The sequence below is a fragment of the Ambystoma mexicanum genome, chromosome 3p, assembly GCF_040938575.1.
Source record: "Ambystoma mexicanum isolate Mex_15411 chromosome 3p, UKY_AmexF1_1, whole genome shotgun sequence".
Lineage (NCBI taxonomy): Eukaryota > Metazoa > Chordata > Amphibia > Caudata > Ambystomatidae > Ambystoma > Ambystoma mexicanum.
In genome coordinates, this window is record NC_090925.1 from 121,445,658 (window position 1) to 121,470,774 (window position 25,117).

Here is a 25,117-nt window from a genome sequence, read left to right on the forward strand (position 1 = left end):
TGGGGTTGAAAGGAACAGTCTTTTGATGCACCACAGCAGTAAATCTAAGAAGAGTGCTGGTCTGATACAGTAGAACTCAACAGGGATTTTGTTACAGATGGACAATGCAAAGTGTCAAAAAAGTAAGCCACGCTGATCATTTGCACGTCCCATGTTCTGAACAGCCATGATACTTAATATTTACAAACAGAGAGAGCATGCGCCCTCCTCGCGTGTGGGCGTGTGGGCGTGCGTGGAGCGCGCCTGCCCTTTTCTTCTATACAGGAAGAGAAAGGGGAAGGGAGAGAGAGCTTCACGGCGGAGGTTAAGGTTCTGACTCCAGCCTTGAGAGCGCCATGGGCGACGATATGGACTTCGAGGAGCATCCTAAGAGGGTGCGGCTGAGGTCCGTCTCTCTGTCGACCCTCCCGGCGGATGACGGCTATCTTTCCCAATACACATCACGAGACTGTTCAAGAGATACGCTTCGGAACGCAGATCTGACCTCCGCTTCCGCCCGCAGACTCGACGCAGATTGCGCCTCCTCCGTTTTGCAGGAGGCGCTAGCACTGCGCGACTGCGCACAGTCTGCGCCGCTTTTAACGCCAGAGCCAGCGGGCGACAGGCCTGGGGAGGAAGACGGCGCTCTCGGTGCACAGGGGGAGGGAACGCCCGCACTAGGAGAGGGATCGGTGGGTTCCCTGTGGAGCCGCAAAAGCGGAGCGGAGAAGAAAACGCCTAAACACAGTAAGTGCCCGCCCACTCACTCACTGTATACACAACCCCTGGCACAGCTGCCCTTGCCCACTTAAGTTCTTGTCAAATTTCCTCTGTGAGCGCTTTGCCCACTGAACTACCACAGCGAGAAAAAGTGCACCCGGCTTTCGCTGTACCAAGGGGAGGTCTGTTATTGTAATGTAATATTCGCATACAGGATAATAGGCATTTTGCAAGAAGGTCCTTGAAGTGAACGGTTGAAGTCATGTGGCTTGTAATGTTGTCAACACATTCCTTTCCCATAAAATTAAGAGGTCGAAACGACGTGCCCCACGCGTAGTCCCTGTAGGTTCTGTATGTTGACTTTGTGACGCTTTTTTGTTTTGTTTCCCCAGCGTGTGCCCCCACTGGTCCCCTGCCCGCACTGTGTTCCCCCACTGGTCCCCTGCCCGCACTGTGTTCCCCCACTGGTCCCCTGCCCCCACTGTGTGCCCCCACTGGTCCCTGTGTCCCAATGTGTACCCCCACTGGTCCCCTGCCCCCACTGTGTGCCCCCACTGGTCCCCGTGTCCCAATGTGGTGACCCCACTGTGTCCCTGTGTCCCAATGTGGTGCCCCCAATGTGTCCCAGTGTCCCACTGTTGTGCCCCCATGCCCCACTGGTCCCCGTGTTCCACTGTGTGCCCCAATGTGTCCCCGTGTCCCACTGTTGTGCCCCCACGCCCCACTGGTCCCCCTGTCCCACGGTGTGCCCCCACTGGTCCCAGTGTCCCACTGTGTGCCCCCAATGTGTCCCTGTGTCCCGCTGCTGTGCCCCCATGCCCCATTGGTCCCTGTGTCCCACTGTGTGCCCCCACTGGTCCCTGTGTCCCACTGTGTGCCCCCATTGGTCCTCGTGTCTTTGTTGGTTGTATATACTGCATCCTGTGCCATATTCATGGTCTCTTGGTGTGCCCAGTTCTCATTATCTGCAGCCTAAATGGGACTGGGACATACAATTGTCTTGGGTACCAATGTAAAAGTGGCCAACCGTTTGAAATGGCAATTCATTCCTTGTGTGACGGACTGTTTGACTTTGGGTAGGAGTCCCTTAACGGTGTAGTTTAGGAGCGGGGTGCGGTGGGAGTGGCGCGCAGGGTGCGGTGGGAGAGGCGCGTGGAGTGCGGTGGGAGTGGAGCTCGGGGTGCGGTGGGAGAGGCGCGTGGAGTGCGGTGGGAGTGGAGCTCGGGGTGCGGTGGGGGGGCACATTCCTAGTGTTTCGCCCTGGGCACCAAGTGGACTAGAAACTGCCCTACTTGGGGTGTCACCAGAGCTCCCTGGGAATGACTCCAGACGGGTGCTCGCCTGTTTTCTGGGTGCTCAGGGTGGGCAGCGGGTTCTACCTGTTCTTGAAGGGTGTGACAGGGTCACCCACATGGACGATGTAGTCCATGGCGGGACAGAGCACTTGACTGTTTGAGCCTTGTAGAACCCCACCGCATGAAGCAGAGGGGGGCGTTTCCTGAAATTAATGAAGGGTTCAGAGAGTTGGGGGATGCCAACTCCCAGGCTGGCTGGGTAGGTGGAGAGGGGGAGCGGGTGTTGCCGCCTCTGGCCTGTTAGACAGCCGCTGGGACATGTTGGAGCTGTCACCCCAGCACAAGCATGACCTGCTGGATTAATTTAAGAACGCTTTGAATTAACCACAACCACTGGTCTGCCTTGGGTATAACTTTAAATTAAATTCATCCCCTTGCAGCCTGAGGTCTAAAACCCATATGAGACCCTGTCTCCATCCCAAACACTTGCACCCTCCCCTGCCCCCCTCTCCTTGACTACCACGGGAGCCGGCACTGTCGGTGCTCACTGTGTTGCTGCGCCCTCTGGCTGTGCCATTGCACACCTGCGCGCTTTCCCGTGACACTGTGCACGCGGCAGCGCGCAGCTCTTTTTCCAGGTAGCCCCGGACTCTCTTCACACCAGTAGGCCGCGCCGTTATGACGAGCAACTGAACAAGCGACAACATTTGCATCCATCACTCTTCACAATGCGGACCAGCGGGCTGCCAGTTATGGAAGGTGGCCAGGAGATTGTGAGAAGGTGCTGCATTGACCTTTCCTTCAAAAGGTCCAACACATGCATGTGTAAATCTACCATCACAGAGGTGGAAGCTTTACAAACACAGGTGAAATAGTTTTCACACTTTTCCAATCACACAATGGGCAAGTAAACGCTCCCCACAACGGGTGATCGCGGGAGGCCTTTCCAATTGATCCCCGTGGCACCTGGCTACTTGGTGCAAAAATCAGGCAAACTCCACGCAGTTCCCGCCAGCATTACAGTACGTGGAAAACCAGACGGATTTGGCAGGTGGATCTGGAAGAACAGGCGGACATGTTCAGTCTCAGCTCTCCCAGTCGCCAGTGGCCCAGTGATCGAAGTGAGGGGGAGCGGCACCCCTCTACTTGTATGATTCTTACATTGCACCATTCCTATATTTTTATTTTTAAAAGAAACCATTCTGAAAGGGGTTCTTTTTAAAGCAAAAGTATAGGAAAAAAATCAGAATGGAGTACACTGCAACCAGGTGGGCAACTACCATTGTAAACTGTGCCCACGCAGGGTCACCCCCACAGCCGCCCACAGGAAGGACAGCCCAAAGATGTAAACCGCTGCACTGCCATCAAGGCCAGGCATTTACTTATTTTTTTTAACCCTTTCACTGCTAGCAGCTGCGGTTTTCATTTGCAAACACTTTTAGGCAATTGACATCAGGATGGGATGGGATAGCGGCCAAACACTGGCATTCGGGACGCTGGCACTAAGAGCTGACTCAGCACTCTGGTCCTTCCGCAAAGGCCTTAAACCCTGGCTCTTTGCCCAAGACGGCTAAAAGCGTCTCCGACCCCCACCCGCTTAACCCTGTATCCACTGCATCACATGTAATCACTGTATTACATGTAACTAATGCAACTGTCTATGCTGACCTGTAAGTAACTAAACATCTACGTAAGTTTTGTGGTACGTTTGTGATCTATCACCACAGCAAACAACCATTGTAACCAACCACTTAAGAAAAGCGCCCAGATGGCCCTGGGCTTGGTGTGCTATACAAATGAACCAAATAAATAAATAAATGCAAGCATGTGCTTGTAATGGTGTATGGGGGCAGGCGACCACTATCTTCAGTTTCAGACGTGAAGGGGGAGAGTTACTGCAGCTATGTGTCCATTTAGATGTCCCTAAACAGACCTGTGGTCCAGAATGCCCACAGAAAGAAAGTGACTCACAAAATAGCTACTTTTTAAAGCAGAGTTTATATCCTAGAGTTATACTAGTTTAAGATGCAAAGAAAACCATTGGCTTGAATGGGATTATACTGCTGGTGCACGTGCACACTGAGCTAGCTGCGGTCACAGCCCGACCACAGCTCTACGGTGCTGGCAAACACCAATAGAAATGTGCATTGTGCCATTCAATCCCATCATGTTTAGAGGCAGAGTCTGTGGCCTGATGTGCTTTAAATTGCACACTATTGTTATTGTTATTTATGCTTGTCCCGCGCCAAAGCCCGTGGGCATCCAGGCGCCGAGAGACAGGTATAGTGACCGAGCTGCTATCGAGAATACATACTAATTAAAGAGATATGTTTTCAGTTGTTTATGGCAGATAGTTAGGAGTTTATACTGGATTCTGGTTTCCACAGGAAGCCAGTGTAGTTTTTTCCTAGCTGCCATAGTAGGTTCTGAACGTTTCATCTGGAAGATGATGCGGATGGCTTTATTCTGGACTTTTTGTAATTCTTGGATATTAGCTTTGCTTGCCCCACCTAGCAGGCCATTGCAGAAGTCTACACGTGGCAAAATAACGGCTCTTACAGGTTTGGTGCGATTTTCAACTGAAAAAAGATGGGCGACCTGCCTGAGCACTTTAAAATGATAATTTGTGCTCTTAGTAATGGCTGTGACATGAGCTTCACAGTCTAGGCTATTTTCCATGAAGGTGCCCAGAGTTTTAACTTTCTGCACAACCTTAATAGAACTGCCATCTATCCTGAAACTTACATACTCTTGGTCCAACTGGGTTAGTGCCTGACGGGGGCCAAATAGCGTCAGTTCCGTCTTTAAGACATTCATGCAGAGCCAATTGGTGGACATCCACTGCTTTATCAGTAGGTAAACCATTTTCAGTGTTTGTTGGTCAGCATCGTAATCAGCAGTGATATCGAGAACCAACTGAAAGTCATCAGTGTAGTTACAAAAGAAAATCTGAAAAGACTCTAATTCACTACAGAGAGGGAGAATGTAAATATTAAACAATAGTGGAGATAAACCTGCTCCCTGGGGTACACCACAAGTTATAAGTTGTGATTTAGAAGCACTATCCCCCCAGTACACCTGTGACCGTCGGCCCTCCAAGAATGATCTCAACCAAGCTATGGCATTGACAGAGAGGCCCCCCGACAGTCTTCATTCTGTCAAGTAGAATTTTATGATCAAGCCAGTCGAAGTCTTCATTCTGTCAAGTAGAATTTTATGATCAAGCCAGTCGAAGGCTGCTGATAAATCCAACAGCATCAGCAGCCCCAACTTACTTTCCTCCAGTTTAGACACCATGAGGGTCTGTAGATCCAAGAGAGCACTCTCAGTGCTATGATGGCTTCTAAAACCCGATTGTTTGACGTGTAGTATACCAGCCATCGGTACATGAGCCTGTAGTTGGATATTTGCTACCTTGTCTACAAGTCTAAGAAAGAATGAGGCATTGGTAATTGGTCTAAGATTAGCTGGGTCGGTAGGATCTAGTCCTGCTTTCTTTAATAGGGGGGAGACTGCAACATTCTTAATCGACTGGGGGATGACACCTACCCGAAACGAAGCATTAGCAAATCTACAAAGAAAGGGGGCAAACATTTCCTTGTGTTCCAGAATGAGTTTAGAAGGAAGCAGCTAACCAGGGCAGTTAGTAGGATGCATCATTTTAATAATATTAGTAGTTTCATCAACAGTGGATTCCCTAAAGGTAAAAGTTGTTGCTAAACTGGGTGAGGTGGCAATCTTGGGTATACAACCCGACTGAGTGTTTGTCGGATTGGTACCTGAACAGGATTCCTCCATAGGCATTGACAAAGGTTTTACAATAGGCAAAGGGAATGCCAATGCTTCTTGCTTAATTTTGTCTTGTGCTGTTAGTAATTTGTCTGAAAAAGCTTTCTGTACCCGATCACACTCTTCGGCTGTGGGTTTTATGGGGGGACTACAAGCAGTGGGGTTTTCCCAGGATCTGAAAAGGCGGAATAATTCCTTTGTCTGGTCTCCAGCTGAGTTAATTTGATTATTATAAAAGGTTTCACTAGCGCCTTCATACATGCCTAGGCAAAAACGCCCATACATGTAAGTTTGCCCGCCTGCCACAGTCTCTGAAGTTAGCGCTGCTCCCAATATTTGAAGGGCTATCCCCCTCAAGCCAACTGAAGCGTTAGCCTAGTTGCGCCCCTGACTGCATCTACATGCGGGCCACGGTGCTGCGGCTGCAGTGCCTGTGCACTGGATGGCAGTTACACCCTAAAAGCATGTGCCCTTACAGCGGGCAAGTCCAGCCACAGTACCAGTCTCACGAGCATCCACTGCTGTGTGTTGAAGGAAGCCAGCTAGGAGCATGCCGCAACGGCAAGCAGCAGGCCGAGGTCTCACCTGCCGTAGCAGAGGACCGGTGAGGGGAGGGCGACTGTGCCGCCCAATTTCAGACTTCAATTGGTGTTCCTTTAGAACAGAAGACAGAGTCGCCCTTTCTCTAGGCCTCTGTTTATACATCTCCTCTCAAGACATACGCACTAGTAGTTGGTTGACATTTCTGCTGTCTGCATTGCAGCGATAGAATTAAAGCCCCAGTTAAAATATCACCACCTGCCTCCGTGCCCGCAACACCATTTGATCAAGTGGCACGTGCGAGTGACTATGGGCAATCGCGCTGCTTCCATGACTTTTAAATGGAGCTGGGAAACGGGCTATGCACTGCACCTTTGACATGATTTTATAGTACCTTCCTCTTCTCTTCCTCTTTCTCTCTCCACCTCTCCCTTGCTAACCTCCTCTCTCTTTCCCTCCAGCTTCACTCCTTCATCTCTCACCTAACTCTGCTCAGTTTTTGCTGACTGGTCACCTGGCTCACCTCCAGAGCCTCACAGGTCCTAGGCTCCCCGCCAGTCCTTGCACTTGCCTGCGGGCCTCTGCACTATGCCTAGCACTACTGCACTTTCAGCTTTCATTCCATGAGATGGGTAACCCCTGCTGCACTTCATCATATGTTCCACGAGAGAGGTAACATCTCTGCACTTAACCCAGGACCCTGCTGGACTGGGCGCACTTGTTTCCCCCTCCCCCTCCCTTGCACCTCCATCTGTTCACTTCCATGACCTGAATTTACTAGGCCTAGTAAGTTCTCTCTTGTCCCCCCTTTGTCTCCCCTCCCTAATCTGGTTTGCGCCTGTTACACTCATGCACTTGCACTAGGTGAAATGCTGTTCAGGCCTAGTACGCTAGTTACTTTTTTGTTAGATCATTCAGAAACTTCAAGGCCTAAGAATGACTACTGTTTTTGCCTTCCTCCCTTCCCGTCTTGAAGTGCTTTGAAGCACTTCACTTGTGTGCAAGCGCCGTACAAATAAACAATTACAATTGCAATAGTAGTTGTTCCTCGCGGCTGTTGGCTTCTTAGTGTGAAAGAAATGTCAGTTCTAGTTTTCAAAGAGAAACCATGAAAGACGACCACATGGATTCTAAAGTGCTTAACTTTGCAATCCTATCAGTATTTCAGACAGTGTGCTGCTGCTACAGAGGTATTCAAATGAGCAGTTCAGTGTGCATTCCACAATTGTACCATCTGCCCGCTCCTAAGCGAATATTCCAGCAGTACATTTTGATACAGCAGGGCACATGTACGGGGTCACTGAACTTCCAATATCAGATGGAGCTGCCCGCCCTTACATTCAAAGCACGCTTAGCAGGACATCCCACTGTTCAGGAGTGATGTCCTCATTGTGAGCACTTAGTGGTGCACTGCGCTTTTAGTTATCTCACTGTATTTGAACTCACTGTATTTGAACTCACACACAAGCATTCACTGAGAAAGGACGACCCTCATTCAGGTCAGAAAAGGCGAATAAAAAACATATCCGTTGGTTGATGACCGGTCATTCGACACAAATGTCACCGTTATGCCATTAGCAAGGATGCCAAGATTAGAAACCGAGACAAGCCTCGACTTTTAAAACCATGAACACAGTTTCTTTCTTTTACAGGTAGTTCTACTGGTGTGTGTGTGTGTTGGTATTACATTGCTTAGCCTTTTTCTAAACGAGAAATTCATTGAAAAAGATCCTGCACTCCAGACTTTTGGTTTTGGCATTGTTACAAAAGAGAGTGTGAGGGAAATGGGGCTCTGAACTGAGAATCTGGTTGGCATAGTAACCAGCAATGACTTGGAATGAAATGGCCAACTCACAGACATTTCTTTTTCCAATCTCCTCCGCCGTACTACCCAATGAGGAGCTGCCAACAAGATTTGCTCCAATTAGCAGCTTTGTAAAAAGCAAGTCGGATGCCTGGGTTTCCATCTGCCAGCTGCGCAGTGATTTTAGTTTGGGATATTTTTCTTCAGACAGTTGGGCTACTTTTGACAGCACATCTGTTTTTTTTTGTCCTCCCAAGGCTGCTTTTTTTTAGAAAACCCCACCCACCCAAATCCAACTCTCTCCATGCCCCATCCCCATTATGTGAGCTGTTTGGGGTTTGTTTGGACTATTTCGGGCTACTTTTGACAAGTCCTTCGAGGCTGCTCTGTCCTTTATGTTTTTGTCCCAAACCAACTTCCATCACCCACCCACACTATACTCACCCATCCTCTCTACCCCCACCCTCACTATACCCACCCAAATCTGCCCTCTCTCAAACCCCACCTGCACTCTCTCTACAAACCCCCCACACTCTCTAACCCATCTACCCTACCCAGCTCTCTATACAAACTCCTGCTCTCTACCAAAACAACCCACCCAACCCACTCTCTTTACCCTCACCCATCCTACCCCCACTCTCTCTACCCCATCCACTCTACTCCTGCTCTCTGCAAACCCCCGCTCTCTCTACCAAAACCACCCACCCCAACCCTGTTCTCTCCACCTACCCTAACCCACTCTCTATCCCCACTCTCTCTACCCTGCCAACCCACACTGACCCTCATTCTGTCTACCTACCCTACTTCTACTCTCTCCACGCCAACAACCCACCCTAACTTGCCCTCCCTCCCCACCCACTACTCTACCCACACCCTCTCTACTCCCAAATCCCCACTATCTCTACCCCCACTCACGGTACCCTTACCCCCGCACTCTACCTAGAGTCACCCAACCCGGACACTCTATCCTCACCCACCCTCACCCACACTCTCTACCCCACCCAACCCAACTCTCTACCCCCGCCCACCCTACCAACTCTCTCTACCCCGTCCGCCCAGCCTACTAACTTTCGCTGTTCCCACCCATTCTACCAACTCGCTCTACCCGCACGCACCCTACCCGCACACACCCTACCACCTCTCTACCTCCACCCACCTCTTCACACTACCCTCTCTCTACCACTACCCATCCTACCCCCTCTTTCTCTAGTCAGACCACCTCTCTTTAACCCCGCCATTCACCCTATCCCATCCCACCCGATTTTCATGAGCTTTGTATAGTCTGTGATACAACTATGTAGCCATGTGACACATTGTGTGTGCACGGTTCACTCAGTATAAAGTTTTGTAGCCATCACATTTTTCCGAGTGTTTTCACTGCTTCTGCGTTCATCCCTGCATGGCCTCCCAGCTAAGTGAACACTTCATAAATCCCTTACGATACAAAATGAAGCCCTAAATTGCTTGAAAGTTCCATCTTTTTTATATTCTTTGGGGGAATACCTTCCAAACCCTTATAGCAGTTGCATATAAGTCAAAGGCTGCCAAAAAAACATCAAAACAATGTCTACATAATTTAGCCGTGCTTCCTACAAGAACTCCCTTTTTTTCCCTCAGAGTCCACAGCTTCGCTACTCCCCCTCCCCTCTCTGCGATTTCCAAATCAGTTGAATTTTCACTTTTACACCCAAGGCCTTAGAAAACGACCCCCTTTGCTGTACAGTGCCAGCCCTCTGCCTCATCGCACGTGTCAAATCCCATCGACTGTTTAAGGTGTTGACCAGCGTAACACGTAGACACCTGTCTCATCACCTTCTTTAACGACCAATGATTCTTGCAAAATGAACCCATTGTCATCGAAAGGGGGAAAGGCAGAGGTAGGGGAGTTGCTAGGTCTGGAAAAGACCCGGGCTACGCTGATGTCGGAACTGTTGGGACTGGGGGCTGGCTAGTCTTTTGGCTGTAGCTCCTGAGATCCTATCCGGGGCTACAACCAAAAGATCAGGGGCTATAGCCCCCTTAGCGCCCCCCCCCCAGCAACGCCCCTGGGCAGAGGTTTCTATGCTGGGGTTTAATACATTATGAGGGATTTTCTATTCAGTATCACCAAAATGGCAGCTGGACACGAAAGAAAATCAAAGCGCGTGTCGAAAATGATCTGATGTAATTTCACAGATTGTTACAAATTAGATGCGGAACTAAGAACTTGGTTGGAGTTGCGCAACATATCGCTGCTCATTGTGTCAAGCTCGTAAATTGCCCACAGGGGACCGCTTACGTTTGCTCTTATGTGCAAGCAGGGGCGTTGCTAGGGGGGGGCTAAGGGGGCTATAGCCCCTGATCTTTTGGTTGTAGCCCCGGATAGAATCTCAGGAGCTACAGCCAAAAGACTAGCTAGCCCCCAGTCCCGACAGTTCTGACATCAGCTTAGCCCCAGGTCTTTTCCAGACCTAGAAACTCCCCTGTGTGCAAGCAAGTCGCCTGCGCAATTCTCTTCATTTGCACTGCAGAGTTGCAATGGGAAGTGTGGAGAGATGGTGGAAGCCTCTTTAAGCTTCTCTATCTACACTCTGGAGTGCAAAGGGAGCATACCCCGCGCGCGCCCTTTAACGCGTGGCAGGCAGCGTTTACAGTGATTTCCTATGGAACCCGCCTGCTTTTTGCTGTTTCCTTAGATCACTGGTTTTACGCCAGCATGGAAATCTGATGCTGAAGTTAAACCAATTTGTTTTTGAAGGGAGAGGGCAAAAAGGAGGCAGAAACAGAACTCCCGTTACGCTCCTCTGTTCGCCTTCAAAAACAATGACAATCCACCAGAGCATGAATGGAGGCCTTAACACGGGTGTAGGTGGATTATGCCTGTCTCTGGCCCCCCCATTTACTCTCCCGGGGACTCCAAAATGAGCCCCATCATGTTTAAAGCCCTGGAGTGCAGAAGGAAGGTGTCAGCCTGTTAGGGAATTTTACAAAAGTCCACCTCTGGTAGGACTTTAGAAGACTCCCATTTGGCAGTACAAGGTTTCAACTCTTAGGTTTGGCATGAAGTACACAAAAGGTTTGGTAGCTGTGGTCGAGCAGCCAGGTTTAGTCTAGGAGGGAGAAGGGCTGTAGGTAAGTACAAAGACCTCAGGGCGCACCTTAAGTTTAGGAAACCCTTACACACTGCAGTTATCTATACATATGCCCATTATATACACAAAGGCAAACCATACACATAATGTCAATTTCAGGTAAGTAAAAACAATTCCCACAGACACATACACAGTTGGTTGATTGCATTCAATAAAAAGTATCAACAGTAGATCTGGGGGTGGATGGCAGAACAAAGAAAGGCACAAGCTGTCCTGTTCTGAAAGTTCAGCAAACTTCTTCAACGTTGCACGTAGGTACAATTGTTGGAATAAGAAGTGTACAGGGAGGTTAGGTAAAACTCCTGAAGGTAAGTTGCCCAAAGGACTGATGGCTTGAGAGAATACTGTTGGGTTTTCCAACCCACAGGGCTTCAAGAAGCTCAAGGGGAGTGCAGATCAGCAAAGCAAGCACCCAGGTAAGTACCTAGGCGAGGGACAGGACCTTTTGTGAAGAAGAGGCCATGTCACTGGCGGGTCCCCAAGCTGAGGTGACGTCAGGCTCCGGTTCGGGATCTTGGCCTTGGCGGCTGAAGAAAGAACTGTTGGCTGGAGCAGCAGATCACAGCCTTCAGATGGGACGCCCAGCAGACGATCTTCATGGTTCTGGCATATTGGACTCATCACAGGCTTCAGATCAGTGACGGTTGTCACCCGGCAGACTTCTCTCCCTTTCTCGCTCTCCGACTCGCTTGCAGGGTAAAATGAAAGAGTCGAGGCGATTTCACCTGTTGGAACCCTTTCATTTTGCACTCTGTCTTGCAAAAGTAGAAAATTGCCCGCAGGGGACCCCAGAACACGCAAGTGGCAACACTGGCAGTTCTCTGCGTGCAATTTGCAATTATTGTAAAAATGACCCCATAAAAAATAAAGGATGTCCTTTTCCAGGACCTTGTAAATTGCACTTTAGTGCAAACGTAACAGGTCTTCTCCAGGAAAACAAGCCCCCTAAGCGCAATTTTCATCATTTGTACTATAAAGAGCAAAAAAAGGCGTAAAAGCGAGTAAAATTGGCTTTAGGAGTAGTTTTTCAATTCGGAGTGCAAAGTGGGAAAATCCTCCCTGCCAATTCTGCATGGCAGGGAGCATTTCCAATGGAGTCCTACGTCATTGGCTGGCTTTTAGTAGATATGAAAAGTAGGCAGATTCCCCCAGTACCAAATCAGATGCTGGCATTAATGAATGGGTGTTTGTATGGAAGAGCGCATGAGGGTGGCAGAAGCAGTGACTTTGCTCCGTGCCAATGCAAATATGGGGTAGTCTAAAAAGCATATGTAAATGCTTTACACCTGCATTTTACACATGCATTTTACACATACTTTTCATGTTATGTGTGTTGAATCTGAGGATATCCCCACTTCTCTTCTGTGGAGACTCTCTCCCCAGGTGGCCAGGGAAAGGGAGAATCTACCTGACTCTGACCCTGGGGGTGGTTATCTGCTGGAGGACCAAAGGAGGGGCGGCGATGCTTGAAGGGGGAGTGGGAGATCCTCAGATGAGATATGGTATTCTCCAAATATCCCACATCTCTCAAACCCCTATTTTACTTCCGTTTAACATATCTCTTTTCCACTCTGGAGTGCAAATGATGAAAATGATGCAGAAGGGGCCAGTTCGTGGTCCAGTACAAGTGTAACAGGTCCCATCCGCGTAATGTATGGGCACCCGGAAAGTAGGCCTCAGTGGAAATATGAAGTGAAACGCAGAAAAGCTTGCATTTGCACTTTTCCACTTCGTTTTAGAAAAAAGTGTTTAAAAGTCTCCTGCAATTTAGCGTTTGCCGGAGGGAGCGACAATGGATTCATATGGGATCTGCCTGCACTTACCAGGTGGGAAATTCAATTGGATACCATAGCAAGCCACTCCAGCATTAAAATCTCATGCTGGCGGCAAACTGAGAAGGAAAGGGGGAGGGCATGTAAACTCTACCCAGTCCCCGACCCCACCAGACAAATCCTAAGCTTCTCCCAGTTTGGTAAAAGTGGCAGTTCTCATTGCCACCATGCCTAAACGATATGGGGGTTGGAAAATAGAGCTGCATTTGTACATCCAGTGATAGACCAGCCAAATGGCTGCTTGTCACCATGTTTGCAGAACTGAGACCAACTGCAGAAGAGTTTTAGTTCTACAAGTGGCCAAAGAACATGGCGACGTGTCAGGAAGTTGGCGAGACGCAGCAGCTAAGGCATCAGGATGATGGCTCCAAATGTCCCAGGGTGTAACCTGATGAAAGGGCCAGGGAGTTGTAACAGAAATGGGACAACAGAAAATTGAAGTTTCCCATCTTGCTCCAAAGGGGGCGGTGACGAGGTGTGAATTGTCACAAAGCCTAACGCATCCAACAGTCAGGTGGCAGGTTAAAAAAAAAAAAGGTTCACAGTCCCTTTTTAATGAGGGTCTCTCTTGCCTTTCAGGGATCATTGAGAGATAACGGTGTCCGATTTTTCGAGCCCAAACCCTTCCGCTGAAGAAGTTCCAGGCATCCCGCTGTTCATACCCACAGTTCTCAGGCAGACGGGCGTTTCCGGGGTCTGCTGGTTCACTGCCTTTTAGGGGTTTTCTGCAGGCTTCTTTTCCTTGCAGGTTGGAAAGGGTTTCCTGCAAGGTTGGCGTTGTTGGGCTAGTCTGGTTTGCCTTGGTGGGGTTTTGGTGGAGAAGCATGGCCATACTCTCAACCACCCACTTCTCCATACAGTGCTCTCTCTGGGCCCTTCTTCAAACTGACCACTCCTCGGCTGCCCTCCCTGTCCACTGGCATAGTGGACTGTCTCCTTACTTCTCCCTCATCTGTACCTTCCATGGGCCAATGTGGCTCGCTGGAACCTCCCTACCATGACGGTCCTTCTTCCTCTCATTTGCCTAAAATGGTCTAGTGCTATCTCCTTTCATAGTCACTCAGTATTTTCCTCCTCTCTCCCTCTGGATGCTTTCGCTCTTCCAACCTACAGCCTTCTCCGTGATCTTCCTCTCTTCCAAGGTCTTGACTCTCATCCTTTCCCCAGATGTTATCTTCCCCTTTTCTCTCTCCAACAATATCTATACATGAGAGAATTTGCAGAGGAGATGGTTTCAAAACAACTGCTTTAGAAACTGCACATTTACTCACCCAATGTGCCAATTTTAAGAGAGTTCATTGGAAATACTTGAATACTTTTGTGCACAATAGAGATGAGGTCACGTCAGATTACTTTTGGGAATATTCATCCTCCGGGCAGGGCTTTTGCTTTGGCAAATGCCCTTTATACAGTCTAGAACATCATAGTTATTCAAATTAGTTGATGGTTAAATCTTTCAGAATCGTGTGTGGTAATGTGGAGGTTCAAATTAGTAATTTTAATCTTAGTAAGCCCCTTTGGGGATATCTTTGGAAGATATGACATTTTAAAACATCCTATGTTTTTATGGGTACATTGAGCAGTTTGGTATACTAATCATCACATCTAATATAGGTATGTCTATTTGTGTATTATTGTAATTTTATGATCTGTAATGTTTTGTTTGAACTATATCACATCAATAAAAAGAAAGTATTATAAATGTAAGGTAATACCGGCCATTATTTAGATGATTGGAATGCCCTTAATTTACTGGAAGGGACAGTGCAATTGCCTAATTGTTTACCTGCTGTTGCTATTAGACATGAATAAGGCCCAAATTCCTTAAAGGTACGTGTTCAGTGGAACATGTTTTCTTTGTATTATATAATATTCCAACCTGCACCAAAACTAGGTTTTTAGACTTAAAGGCTTGTTTGCACGCTGGCCCATGTTTATTGCTAAATAAAAACTGACTGACAAATGTAATTGCCTTCCCAGCCGATTCGAAACGGATAATACCATCTTACATGATCCTAGTTTGGTAAAGAAAAAGCTCTGGGAGAAAGACACTTTGGACCTCACCACGAGTTGGTTGGTATCCCAACTGAGATACCGCCCAACTTTATTTCCGTTAGCGCCCACCTGTCCATCGGTGTTACCGCCGGATCACAGGTTGGTCACTAAACGTTACTCACCATTCCCCATTGGGTCCATTGGACCCAATGGGAAAATGTTGGTGCAATTACCGCGCCGTAATACCAATACTGCCAGCTGTAATTCCGACGAAAATTGGCATTTTAACGGCTGGGGGTAAACACGCCAGATTCGAGATTGGGCGGAGCGGTAAATGTGGCAGTAACACCATTACCGCTGCATTAAAGGGCTACCGCCTAACTCGTGATGAGGCCCTTTGTAATCGAGGTCTAAAGATAAGCTGCACTGTCACCCTGCAATGGCCCTAAGAAATTAGATGCACTACCTGCGTATCTGTACAAATTATCCAGAGCAAGCTTTAGAGATATCTTCCTAAAAGTTTGCCAAACATTTTTATTAATAGGTGAGATTAGGAATATATGCTCAAATATTTAGACAAAACCTAAAGTGTAGATTTTGTGACTCTTTGGAACATGTAGAATCTTGGCAACATGTATTCTGTGATTGCAGGGGTAGTTTTACTCTTAAATGTTTGTATTTTAATGCATTTGTACATGATTTTATGTTCTTGATTCGAAACCAATTTTGGCTAGACTCCTCTCTGGCAACCATATTTCTTTAATGATAGCAACTGTTAGACTAATTTATAGGTTTTTATCTTTACATTTATTGTTTTCCTTTTTTTAAACTGTTGACAAGCATTGATTTTCCTGAATCTTTGGTTTTTATACTTGATATTGTATGAATTTATTTTCTGGTTTTATATTTTGTAAAATTATGAGAGGTTTGTAATAAGCCAAAGCAAAATAAAAAATACATCTCCCCTCCCCCCCAAGAGGGAATCTGCCTCTCCAACAATATGTCTCTCCTCACTCTCCAAGATTGTCTCCCTCTCTCCTGTCTAAGGTGATAGAGAAGTTGGTCTTCCCCCAACTGAACCAGCATACTGAGCTTGTTGGTTGCCTGCACAACCCCGATTCTGAGCATCCAGAGGCACGGAAACTGCTCTCCTGAGCACCCGTGTACAATTGTTTGCATCTCTTGATTCCAACACAACTGCTGTTCTCGTTCTAGTCCACCTCTCCTCTGCTTTCCACACGGGGAACCACTCCATCCTCATGAAACAGCTCCACGATACCCTTGGTATCTCGGAGCGGGCACTGGACTGGCTGACCTCCTTTCTCACTGATCGTCCCTCCCTGGTTGTCCTGGGTTCTTTCCCCTCACCCCCTCTATCTCCACTTGTGGTGTTCCCCAGGGCTCTAACCTTTCGCCTTATCTCTTTATCTATCTCGCCCCTCTTGCTCACCTTCTCTTCACTTTCTCCCCGCACTTCCAGTGTTATGCAGACCCTTGGTCCCTCTTCTTTAGACCACCCTCTGCATCTCTTCTTTCCTGATTGCCTGTCCGCCATCAAGTTTTGGTGTATCTCCAATGATCTCTGTCCCAATGCCAGCAAGACTGAGATTCTTCCTGTCGAGACCCCTGTTCCGTCTTTTCTCCCTTCACTCTAGCCACCCACAATATTTCTGATTCTACCTCCTCAGGGGCATCCTCCCTTTCATCACTTTTTCCCAGAAGCTTAATGTCTCCAGAACTCTGGTACTCTTCAGGCTGGACTATTGTAACAGCCTTTTCCCTAATCTACCTTCTTCCTCTCGCTGCCCCCTCCAGCTAATACATAATAGTGCTGCAAGTCTTATCCTTGGCCTTAAACCCAGGGACTGTATCTCTCCAGCCCTAAACTCTCTCCATTGGCTCCCAGTTGCTGCAAGGATCACATTTAAATCTCTCTGCATCATCCATAAGGCTGTCCAGGGCCAGGAGCCATGCTTTCTGCAACTTGCTCTCACCAAATACTCTCCTTCCAGATCCCTCCAATCCTCTGGCTCCAACTCTCTGCTTGTCAAACGCTTCTCTAAGCAGAGAGAGGATGGGCGTTCCCATTCCCCGGCTGGCTCCCTCTTCTGGAACAGCTTCCCTCTTTCTCTCCATCTTGATACGGATTTCCTCAAGGTCCGCAAGCACCTCAAGATGTTCCTCTTCTCCTCCTCCTTCCCCCTCTCACTCCCGTGCTAAACCCCAAAGTCGCTATGATTGGTGGCCTTGGCCCTTATGTGTCCAGCTGGGTCCTGGCCTTTTGTCCGATCGCCTGCAGCATCCGCCCTCCCCCTGCACTTGCCTACTATGGTGTCTCACAGGCCTGCACTTATTGTTTGGACTGGTGACCCCTCTTCCATCTGGTGGTCACTGTCTGGCACTTCCCGTTACCATTGCTAGTGACTCTCTGGCACTCACCTGTTGCCTTGCAACTAGCTCTCTGGCACGTCACCCCTCTGTGGAACCTCTAGCACTTACCCCTTCCCTGTCCCTTCTCTCTCCCTGCACTTGAACGATCAAAATGTTCACAAGGCCTAGTAGGACAGACCGCTTTTTGTATTTTGCTCATCACTGTTATCAGATTCCATTGTCTTGCTGTTCCCTTGTTCCCTCCCCTTTGCCCTGTGGGCACTTTGAAACACAATTTCTTGATGAATAAGCGCCTTTTTTTTGTTTTTTTTTGTGTTTAATTGTATTACAATTTTTACAAAATCATTCTCTTGGCTAGAGATTTGAAGGAGAATGTGGTATATTTCTGTTTTGTTTTGTGCCATTACAATTCTCTTTCATCTGTGTTTTCTTCTTTAAAATCAACGGTTTTCCGTTTGTTCCCAACTGATTTGTCTTCCAGTGCTAGGCTTTCAAGAAACCTGGCTGTTGCCACGGTCAGGGTGGTGGATTCTTCACTCATTAACCTGTTCCACCACTCTTCTTCACTTGTGCTAAGATGTTTTAGTCTATGTGGTTGCAGGTAAGTTGTTCTGAATTTGTCTGTACCCGGATAGTGAAGGAGTAGATGTCGCACTGTTTCGGTCTCCAAGGTATTACAGTATCTACAGTTTTTATCTTGCGCCTGCTTTCTGAGAAATAAAATTTCTTTAGTCTTCAAGACGTTCAAGCGTGCTCTTAGGAAAGTTGTGCGTAGACGTTTATCTGGAAAAATGTTTAGATAATTTCTTGTCTCGTCAATCCTTTGTGTATTGATTGTATGGTGGGTCAGGGATGTATGCTTCTCTGCTTTTTCTAGGGTCTCAATCCAATCATACATTTTTAGCTTTTTCTTTATTTTCCCTGGGATGCGTTCTTATAATGAATATATGAATAAGCGCATTACAAATGCCCAATAAAATGAAATAAATAAATAAAATAAATATCACTTTGTCCATTTCCCAGATGATATCCCTCTGTCTCTGCTCCAACTCATCATTCTCTTCTTTTTTGACAAGCTCTTTCCCCTTCTCTACAAAAATCTCCCCTCCAACTCCTACAAAAATCTCTCCTCTCCACGGAAGTATCCCCATATGTCTCCCACCGAACGACACATCTCCACATTCCAGCTGTCAGCACTCCATGTCTCCACAACTGGCATCTCGCAGAGTCTGATAGCCTCTTCCTTCCAGCTCTCCCAGGGACTGACACACTTTGGCTGGAATGGCTGGCATTTAAATGCTAGTCTACTCCCCTGGGGTGGCGTTCTGGGAGATTGGTAGCACCTGGACTATGAGGACTGGGAAACTCTGGGACTGGGTAGCATAACGCTTTCTGAACACAGAGATCGTCACTTGCAGAAGTTGATACGTGTGTCGGAAAAGAATTGTGTTTTTTTTTCCACGATTACAGGTGGTCGGCTGACTGCTCCATTATAATAGAGAATTAAATGAAGAGAGATTATTAATTGTTTTTCAGGCAGGTTATCGACACGCCGCATTAAAGCGTGGCCAGGTTTCACCCTGATGAAGGTCTTCTACATCCGAAACGCATTGGCATTTTGGCTCTTGCCTCAATCACAGATTGATTAAAATATGTTTAACCTCTTGAATCTTCTAAGTTGTGAATACCATTTTTTGAATTATTTAAGTAATACAGGTATAGGCACACAAAAATTGTATTAATGTCATCTAGCTTTTGTAGCTAGACCAAGGGAGCACAACCCTCACCACTGGCTTTTCAGCCAAAGTCTTGTTGTTGTATGAATGTAAGGGCCCCATACAGAGGCATTGATTAGAGAGCATGCTCCCCAAACGCGATTTAACTCGTTATGAGCGTACACAATTAGCACATTTTTAAGGAACTGAAGTGGTGCCCACTCACCCCTTGTTGTATTACTCTGGGATTGGGCCATGTGCCCTGGGTGAGGTAGGTTTTGAGGGTCTAAGGTTACATTAAGTCCTGACACCATCTTGGATTATAGACTGGCCTAGTATGTATAGAGCCCCCCACCTACCTCTAAGCTCAGTCTCCATGTCCTGCTTCCTTCTGAGTCCCTCTGTTTCCCAGCCTGTGAATTACTGGTCCGTAAATGTTCTGACGACTATTCGTGGGGAGTTTGCAATAATATAACTACTGTGGTGTTCACAGATGAAGGACAATGGATTATTTTTGTTTTTGGGCCCTCACAAGTTAGTTTTCTATTCGCCTTGTATTGCTATTGATGCAGAGGAAACAACCGTATCCCCTCACTTACTTGGGTTTGTTGTGAGATGGGTTTGTTAATTCAGAGTGGCCGAATTGTGTTTCGGCTGATGAAGACCCTCCTAGGTATTGGGACAAGCCTTCTTCAGGACTAAATGTTTTAGCAGTCCTATGTCTCAAATTTGAATAATTGTGTGCAAGTGTTAAGGGTGCAGAAGAAGGAGACTGACAAGGAGGTGTCATATTGAATACTTTTATTTAGTTTAAATAAACATGTCTATCCCTATCTTCAAAAGGGGGTTTCCCTGCCTCCCATAAAATAAAGGTGCTGTTGGAATGTCCGTCCAAAAACTTAAACTGCACCGTCCTGTGTCAACACCCTACTTCTATCCCTTACACTCTACAACTTAAGGTATTCTAAATAAACACAAAGTTCATTTACCAGGAGGATGACTCTCTCCTTCTGGTTGGGTGATGGAGGCCCAATAGAGTTCTCTTGACAGAGGTTGGTCGGTGGAATGACTCCCTTAACCTGACGTCGGATAACCGTTCTCTTGCAACATAAATGGCCATGGGGAATGACTTCCTTCGCCTGGCATAAAACAAAGGTTCTTTTTAAACTCAACTTGTCCGGGGAGTGGCTCCCTTCCCCTGACGTAGATAAAGGTTCTCTTGCGACAGTAGAAGGACTCCCTTCTCTTGTCTGGTGTAGCCTTTTTTTTTTTTCTTAACAAAACCTTCATTTGATTTTGCATAATAAACAATATAACATAATAAGAAATATAACATAAAACAAAACATTACCACAAAGCGTATACCCCATCCCCAATGCACCATGTCGCGGCAACATGTTTTGTTCCTTCTCTTTGGTCCCATTCTACCCTACCCCCCCTTTCCTCTGTCACTCCCCATTTAAGTGGTGACTCTACACCGATCTATCCAGCCTCTCCCACCCACTTCCCACAGATCTTCTGATGTTTTGTGTTTGAACCTCTAGACCTATAAGTGATCTTCTCCTTGCTCTGGCTCCTGGGATTCTCATTTTACCGCCAAGTCCCTTTTCACCACCATCCCGGCTATGGATATCAATTTTCTTCCTCCCATCTATTTCCTTTGTACTCCCCACTAATATGTAGTGACAGCATTTTAGGGTATTTGGGGATTGTGTGGGCCAGTACTGGTTCTAGTTTGTGCAGCAGCTTATCCCACAGTACTGAGACTTCCGGATACTCCCAGAACAAGTGGAAGATGGTACCAGTCTCTCTCCCGCACTTAAGGCACCTATCATCATACGTTCATAGTAAACCTGGTGCAGCATTTTATATTGTATCAGCCTCATCCTTGAAGATATGTTCACCACACTTGCCACCACCAGCGCCTCCACTCATTCATTGCTCTCCAATGTCCCCAGGTCCCTTCCTATTTTTCTTTCAGTTGAGTCAAAGGGGGGGATGTGAAATTATTGATAACCTGGTCGAGCCTGGAGATCCCTTTCTCCGATAGCTTCTCTGAAAAAATATTGACCTCCAGGTGGTATTCTCCGGGAGATCCAATTCTTCCACAAATTGGGCTGTCTTTGCGTCTACCTGTGTCAGTTCGAATTTGTCCGTGACAGCGTTTGAAACGTCAGCCTATTATCTTTGATCACACCACCCTCTTTAGTTATTCACTTCCCTATCCAGCGTGGTTGACTCCCTACTTTACTTATTGCTTTGATGCCTAGGTTGTGCCATAGTGGATGCCACCTAGTGGTCTTCCCCTCCCGCCCCTTTCTCCTTATGACCTCCTACCGTATCTGTACCACTCTTTCCCCTGCAGGAGGAAGGCATTTCCAACCAGGACTCTGATATATTATCTGCAGCAGGTCTTTCCCAGCCATAAATGCCAACTCTAGATAGGTGTGGGAGAGGCCCCCATCCACCCCCTCCAAATACCCATCAGTTGGGATGCCCAATAGTATTTCCTAACATTGGAGAGTCCACCACTCCCTCCCACACTGATCTTGCTAGGCTCTTTATTGTGATCTGCGGGTTTCTGTTGCCCCATGAGATCCCCATGATAAGTCGATAAGAGCCTCAATCTCTGTGTTCCAGGTGCTGGGTAATATGGGAAGAGTCAGCATTATGAGCAGGTTAACCTTCTCTAGCAGCGTTATGGGTAGGGTAGCCTAGTGCTTGGCATCCTTTCGTAATTCATACATTATTGGGTCTAGATTACATTCTAGGAATCTTGGGTCTAGATTACATTCTAGTAATCTTGTATCCTCCCTGTGCACTTGTATTCTCAGGTATTTAAATCCATACTGGTCAACTCGAAGGGGGCAGTCCCTTGGTGCCGCTTCCTCTCCTCCTATTACAGGCATCAACACCGATTTATCCCAGTTTATTCTGAGTCCACAGTACCATCCAAACTCGCTTAGCGTATCTATTTCCCTTGTACCTGATCTTTCCGGATTCCCCAAGTATATGAGCAGGTCATCCGCACATAGGGATTGCTTGTCCTCCATTACCTGGCCATCTAAACCCTTGGATCAGTGAGTTAGCCATTATTCATTCTTCTATAGGTTCAATTGCTATAAGGAACAGTAAGGGCATCAACGGACATCCCTGGCAGGTGGCCCTCTGAAGTGGGAATGTATGGGATATGTGTCAGTTTTCTCTGACCTGCGCCCTTGGTTGTATGCACAGAAGGTGTACCCATTTAAAGAAGTTGGGTTCTATACACACCTTTGCCATTGCCATCCATAGAAAGTTGCAACCCATGGAGTTGGAGTTGAACGCCTTTTCTGAATCTAATGCTATGACAGCATGGGGTCCTTCAATTGTCTTAGACAGTGCTAAGGCGTTGTGGAGCCTATGTAGGTTCATCCTTTTGGCTCTTCCGGGTACAAAGCTACAATGGTCTGAGTGTACTAGCCTCCCGATCACCCCCAGTAATCTATTCGCCAATACCTTTGCTAGCACTTTGGACTCAACGTTCAACAATGATATGGGTCGATATGATGAGAATTCTTCTGATGGCTTACCCTTTTTGTGAATAACCACAATCATGGCCATTCTCACATCACTGGGGAGCTCCCCTCTATCCCGGCTTTCTTGGAACATGGCCAGCTTTTGCTCCCCTATTTTAACCCCCACACATTTCCAAAACGCAACCGGAATTCCATTCAGCCTAGGGGTTCTCCATGACTGCAGACCGTTTACCACCTCCTGTAGTTCCTCTCTCGTAATATCTGTTTCAATCTCTTGCCTTGCTTGCTCATGTAGCGCGCGCATGTTGACCCTTTCTAAGTATTGCTCTATTTCCTGCGTGGAAGGGCTCGGTATCTCTCTATATAGGGTTTGGTAGTAGTCCTCGATTCCCGGACACGATGTAGCCTTTTCTTGAACACACCTGCACCAGGGGGAATGACGCCCTTGCCCTGGTATTCTCGTGATTTGGTTTTCTGACAAAGACTTCCCATAGTTTTCTTTTCATTAGGGAACATTCCCTCCTTAGAGGTAGGGCAAGATGGTTTTTTTTCCATCCTGACCACCAAAAATAAAGGTTTTCCAAATTTATCTATTTGTCTGTATCATCTCTTGATACCGTGCTTGGTTTCTCACACTATATATAACCGAGTACAAATGATGTAAAAATATAAGGGCTACTGCAGCCTTTTGTAAGGCATCACTATATATAATTTCTGTGTCTAGATTTGCAAATGTTTCATTTTACCCAAAATCATGAGAGATGTAGATTCATAAAGGAACTAACATTGAAAGTTCATTCTGCCACACTGTATTTATAACTTGAAGTTAGCATAGCCCAGACACATTTCCATTGCTGGGGGAGTTCGAAACTGTTAAAAAGGGGAACTTGAAACCCTTTGAAAAGCCACATTCCCATGCCTAAACCAGCTCAGAAATTCCGTTGGCACACAAAGAATCGTTGATTTATTGGGCTGAAGGCTGGTTCCTAAAGAGACAGCCATATAAAACCCACTCCCAATAGTCACTTAATGGGTTTGGGCTTTGATCTTCAAAGAAACTGTCACCATCCATCAAATTCTGGACCTCATAAAAACTCTGTTAGCAAAACATATAAGACATTAACAGATCTCCATCGCCCCCTCTTCTATTGTTCTCTCCTGACTTACCTTCCCTTCTCTGCTTCTGCTCGCAACCTTGGTGTCATTCTTGACCCATCTCACAACTTGTCTCTTTTCATCTCCAAATCTGCCACTGAGGCAAGACTTAATCTTCGCAACATCATCTTCTTCCCTTCAACACTGTTAAGCACCTTATTTCCTCTTTAGTACTCTCTTGATCTGGCTACTCTGGCAATCTACTCTATGGCCTGCCCAACTATACTTTTGCACCGCTTGACAAAGTCCTCAATTTTGCTTTCCATGCTCTCTTCAACCTTCCCCGCTTCACCTCCACCTCCTCAGTCTGTCGTCAGGCTGGTTATCTATCAGACAAAAGGCAAAGTATAAACTCATTCTCATCATCTTCAAAACTATGCACAGACTTGTCACAGCCTACAAATTGGCCGAGCTTACGCCCTACTCCCTACTATCATCCTTGACTCACCTCTCTGCCCCCCACTTATGCACCTTGCACTCCCTCTAATTTCTGCTCTCTTCCTCTCCTCGCCCTGTTACTCTGGAATGCTCTTACTTGCCCTCTCCATCTCCATTTAAAGCCAACCTCTTAGCTCTCCTCCTTTCTGAAGCACTACTTGCATAGCATTCTACACCACCACAACTCCCTGTTCTCCTCTCTCCCTAACTCTCTGACAACCCCATGGTACTCATCCTTCACCCCCTCATCCTAAAACTTAGCACTTGCTCCACTATTACGTTCCTATATCATGTTCTATTGTCCTTGTCACTGGTTCATGTTTCTAACTCCCCTGCATCATCTGGTTTTATATCCACATCCTCTCACCCATTGTTAAGGACACTGGTTCTCCGCTCTGTAAACCAATGTTAAAAAGTGTTGTAACTATTCTTGTGCCAAAAATGCATTGTTTTCTCTGTAATTTTCATTACATAAATTAAATACATTTTTATGTAAAATTGTCATTGGGCTGATGGAAACCACTCCTTTGTGAAAAGATATGGGAGGAGTTAAACAATATATATTTCCCGGCTCATAAGATTATATTATTATGGAATATGGGGAGAGGAATCTTGGAAGATTTTTGGAACCAGCTGGATAAAGCAGAGCAGAACAGACACCATTTTGAAGGACTGACCCCAGGAAGCCAAGAGGGAGAAGCCCTTATAAAAAACTGATGAACAGCGAAAGGACCTTGATGGGTGTAGCCGTTCCAGAGAGAGAGTCCTGGCTGGCTTAGTCCCAAATAAGACAGCACATTTAAACAGGTAAATAA

General features: G+C 46.9%; 1 protein-coding gene across 2 annotated transcripts in view; it reads left to right on the forward strand.

Moving 5' to 3' along the window:
• Window positions 1-264: 264 nt before the first annotated feature.
• LOC138580143 (early activation antigen CD69-like) overlaps window positions 265-25,117 on the forward strand; it is a 267,208-nt gene continuing 242,355 nt past the window's right edge. For both annotated transcript variants that reach the window (XM_069650462.1, XM_069650461.1), the window contains exon 1: window positions 265-726. In XM_069650462.1, the coding sequence (XP_069506563.1) occupies window positions 336-726 (391 nt within the window). In that variant the 5' untranslated portion in view covers window positions 265-335. The remainder of the gene's footprint in view (window positions 727-25,117) is intronic.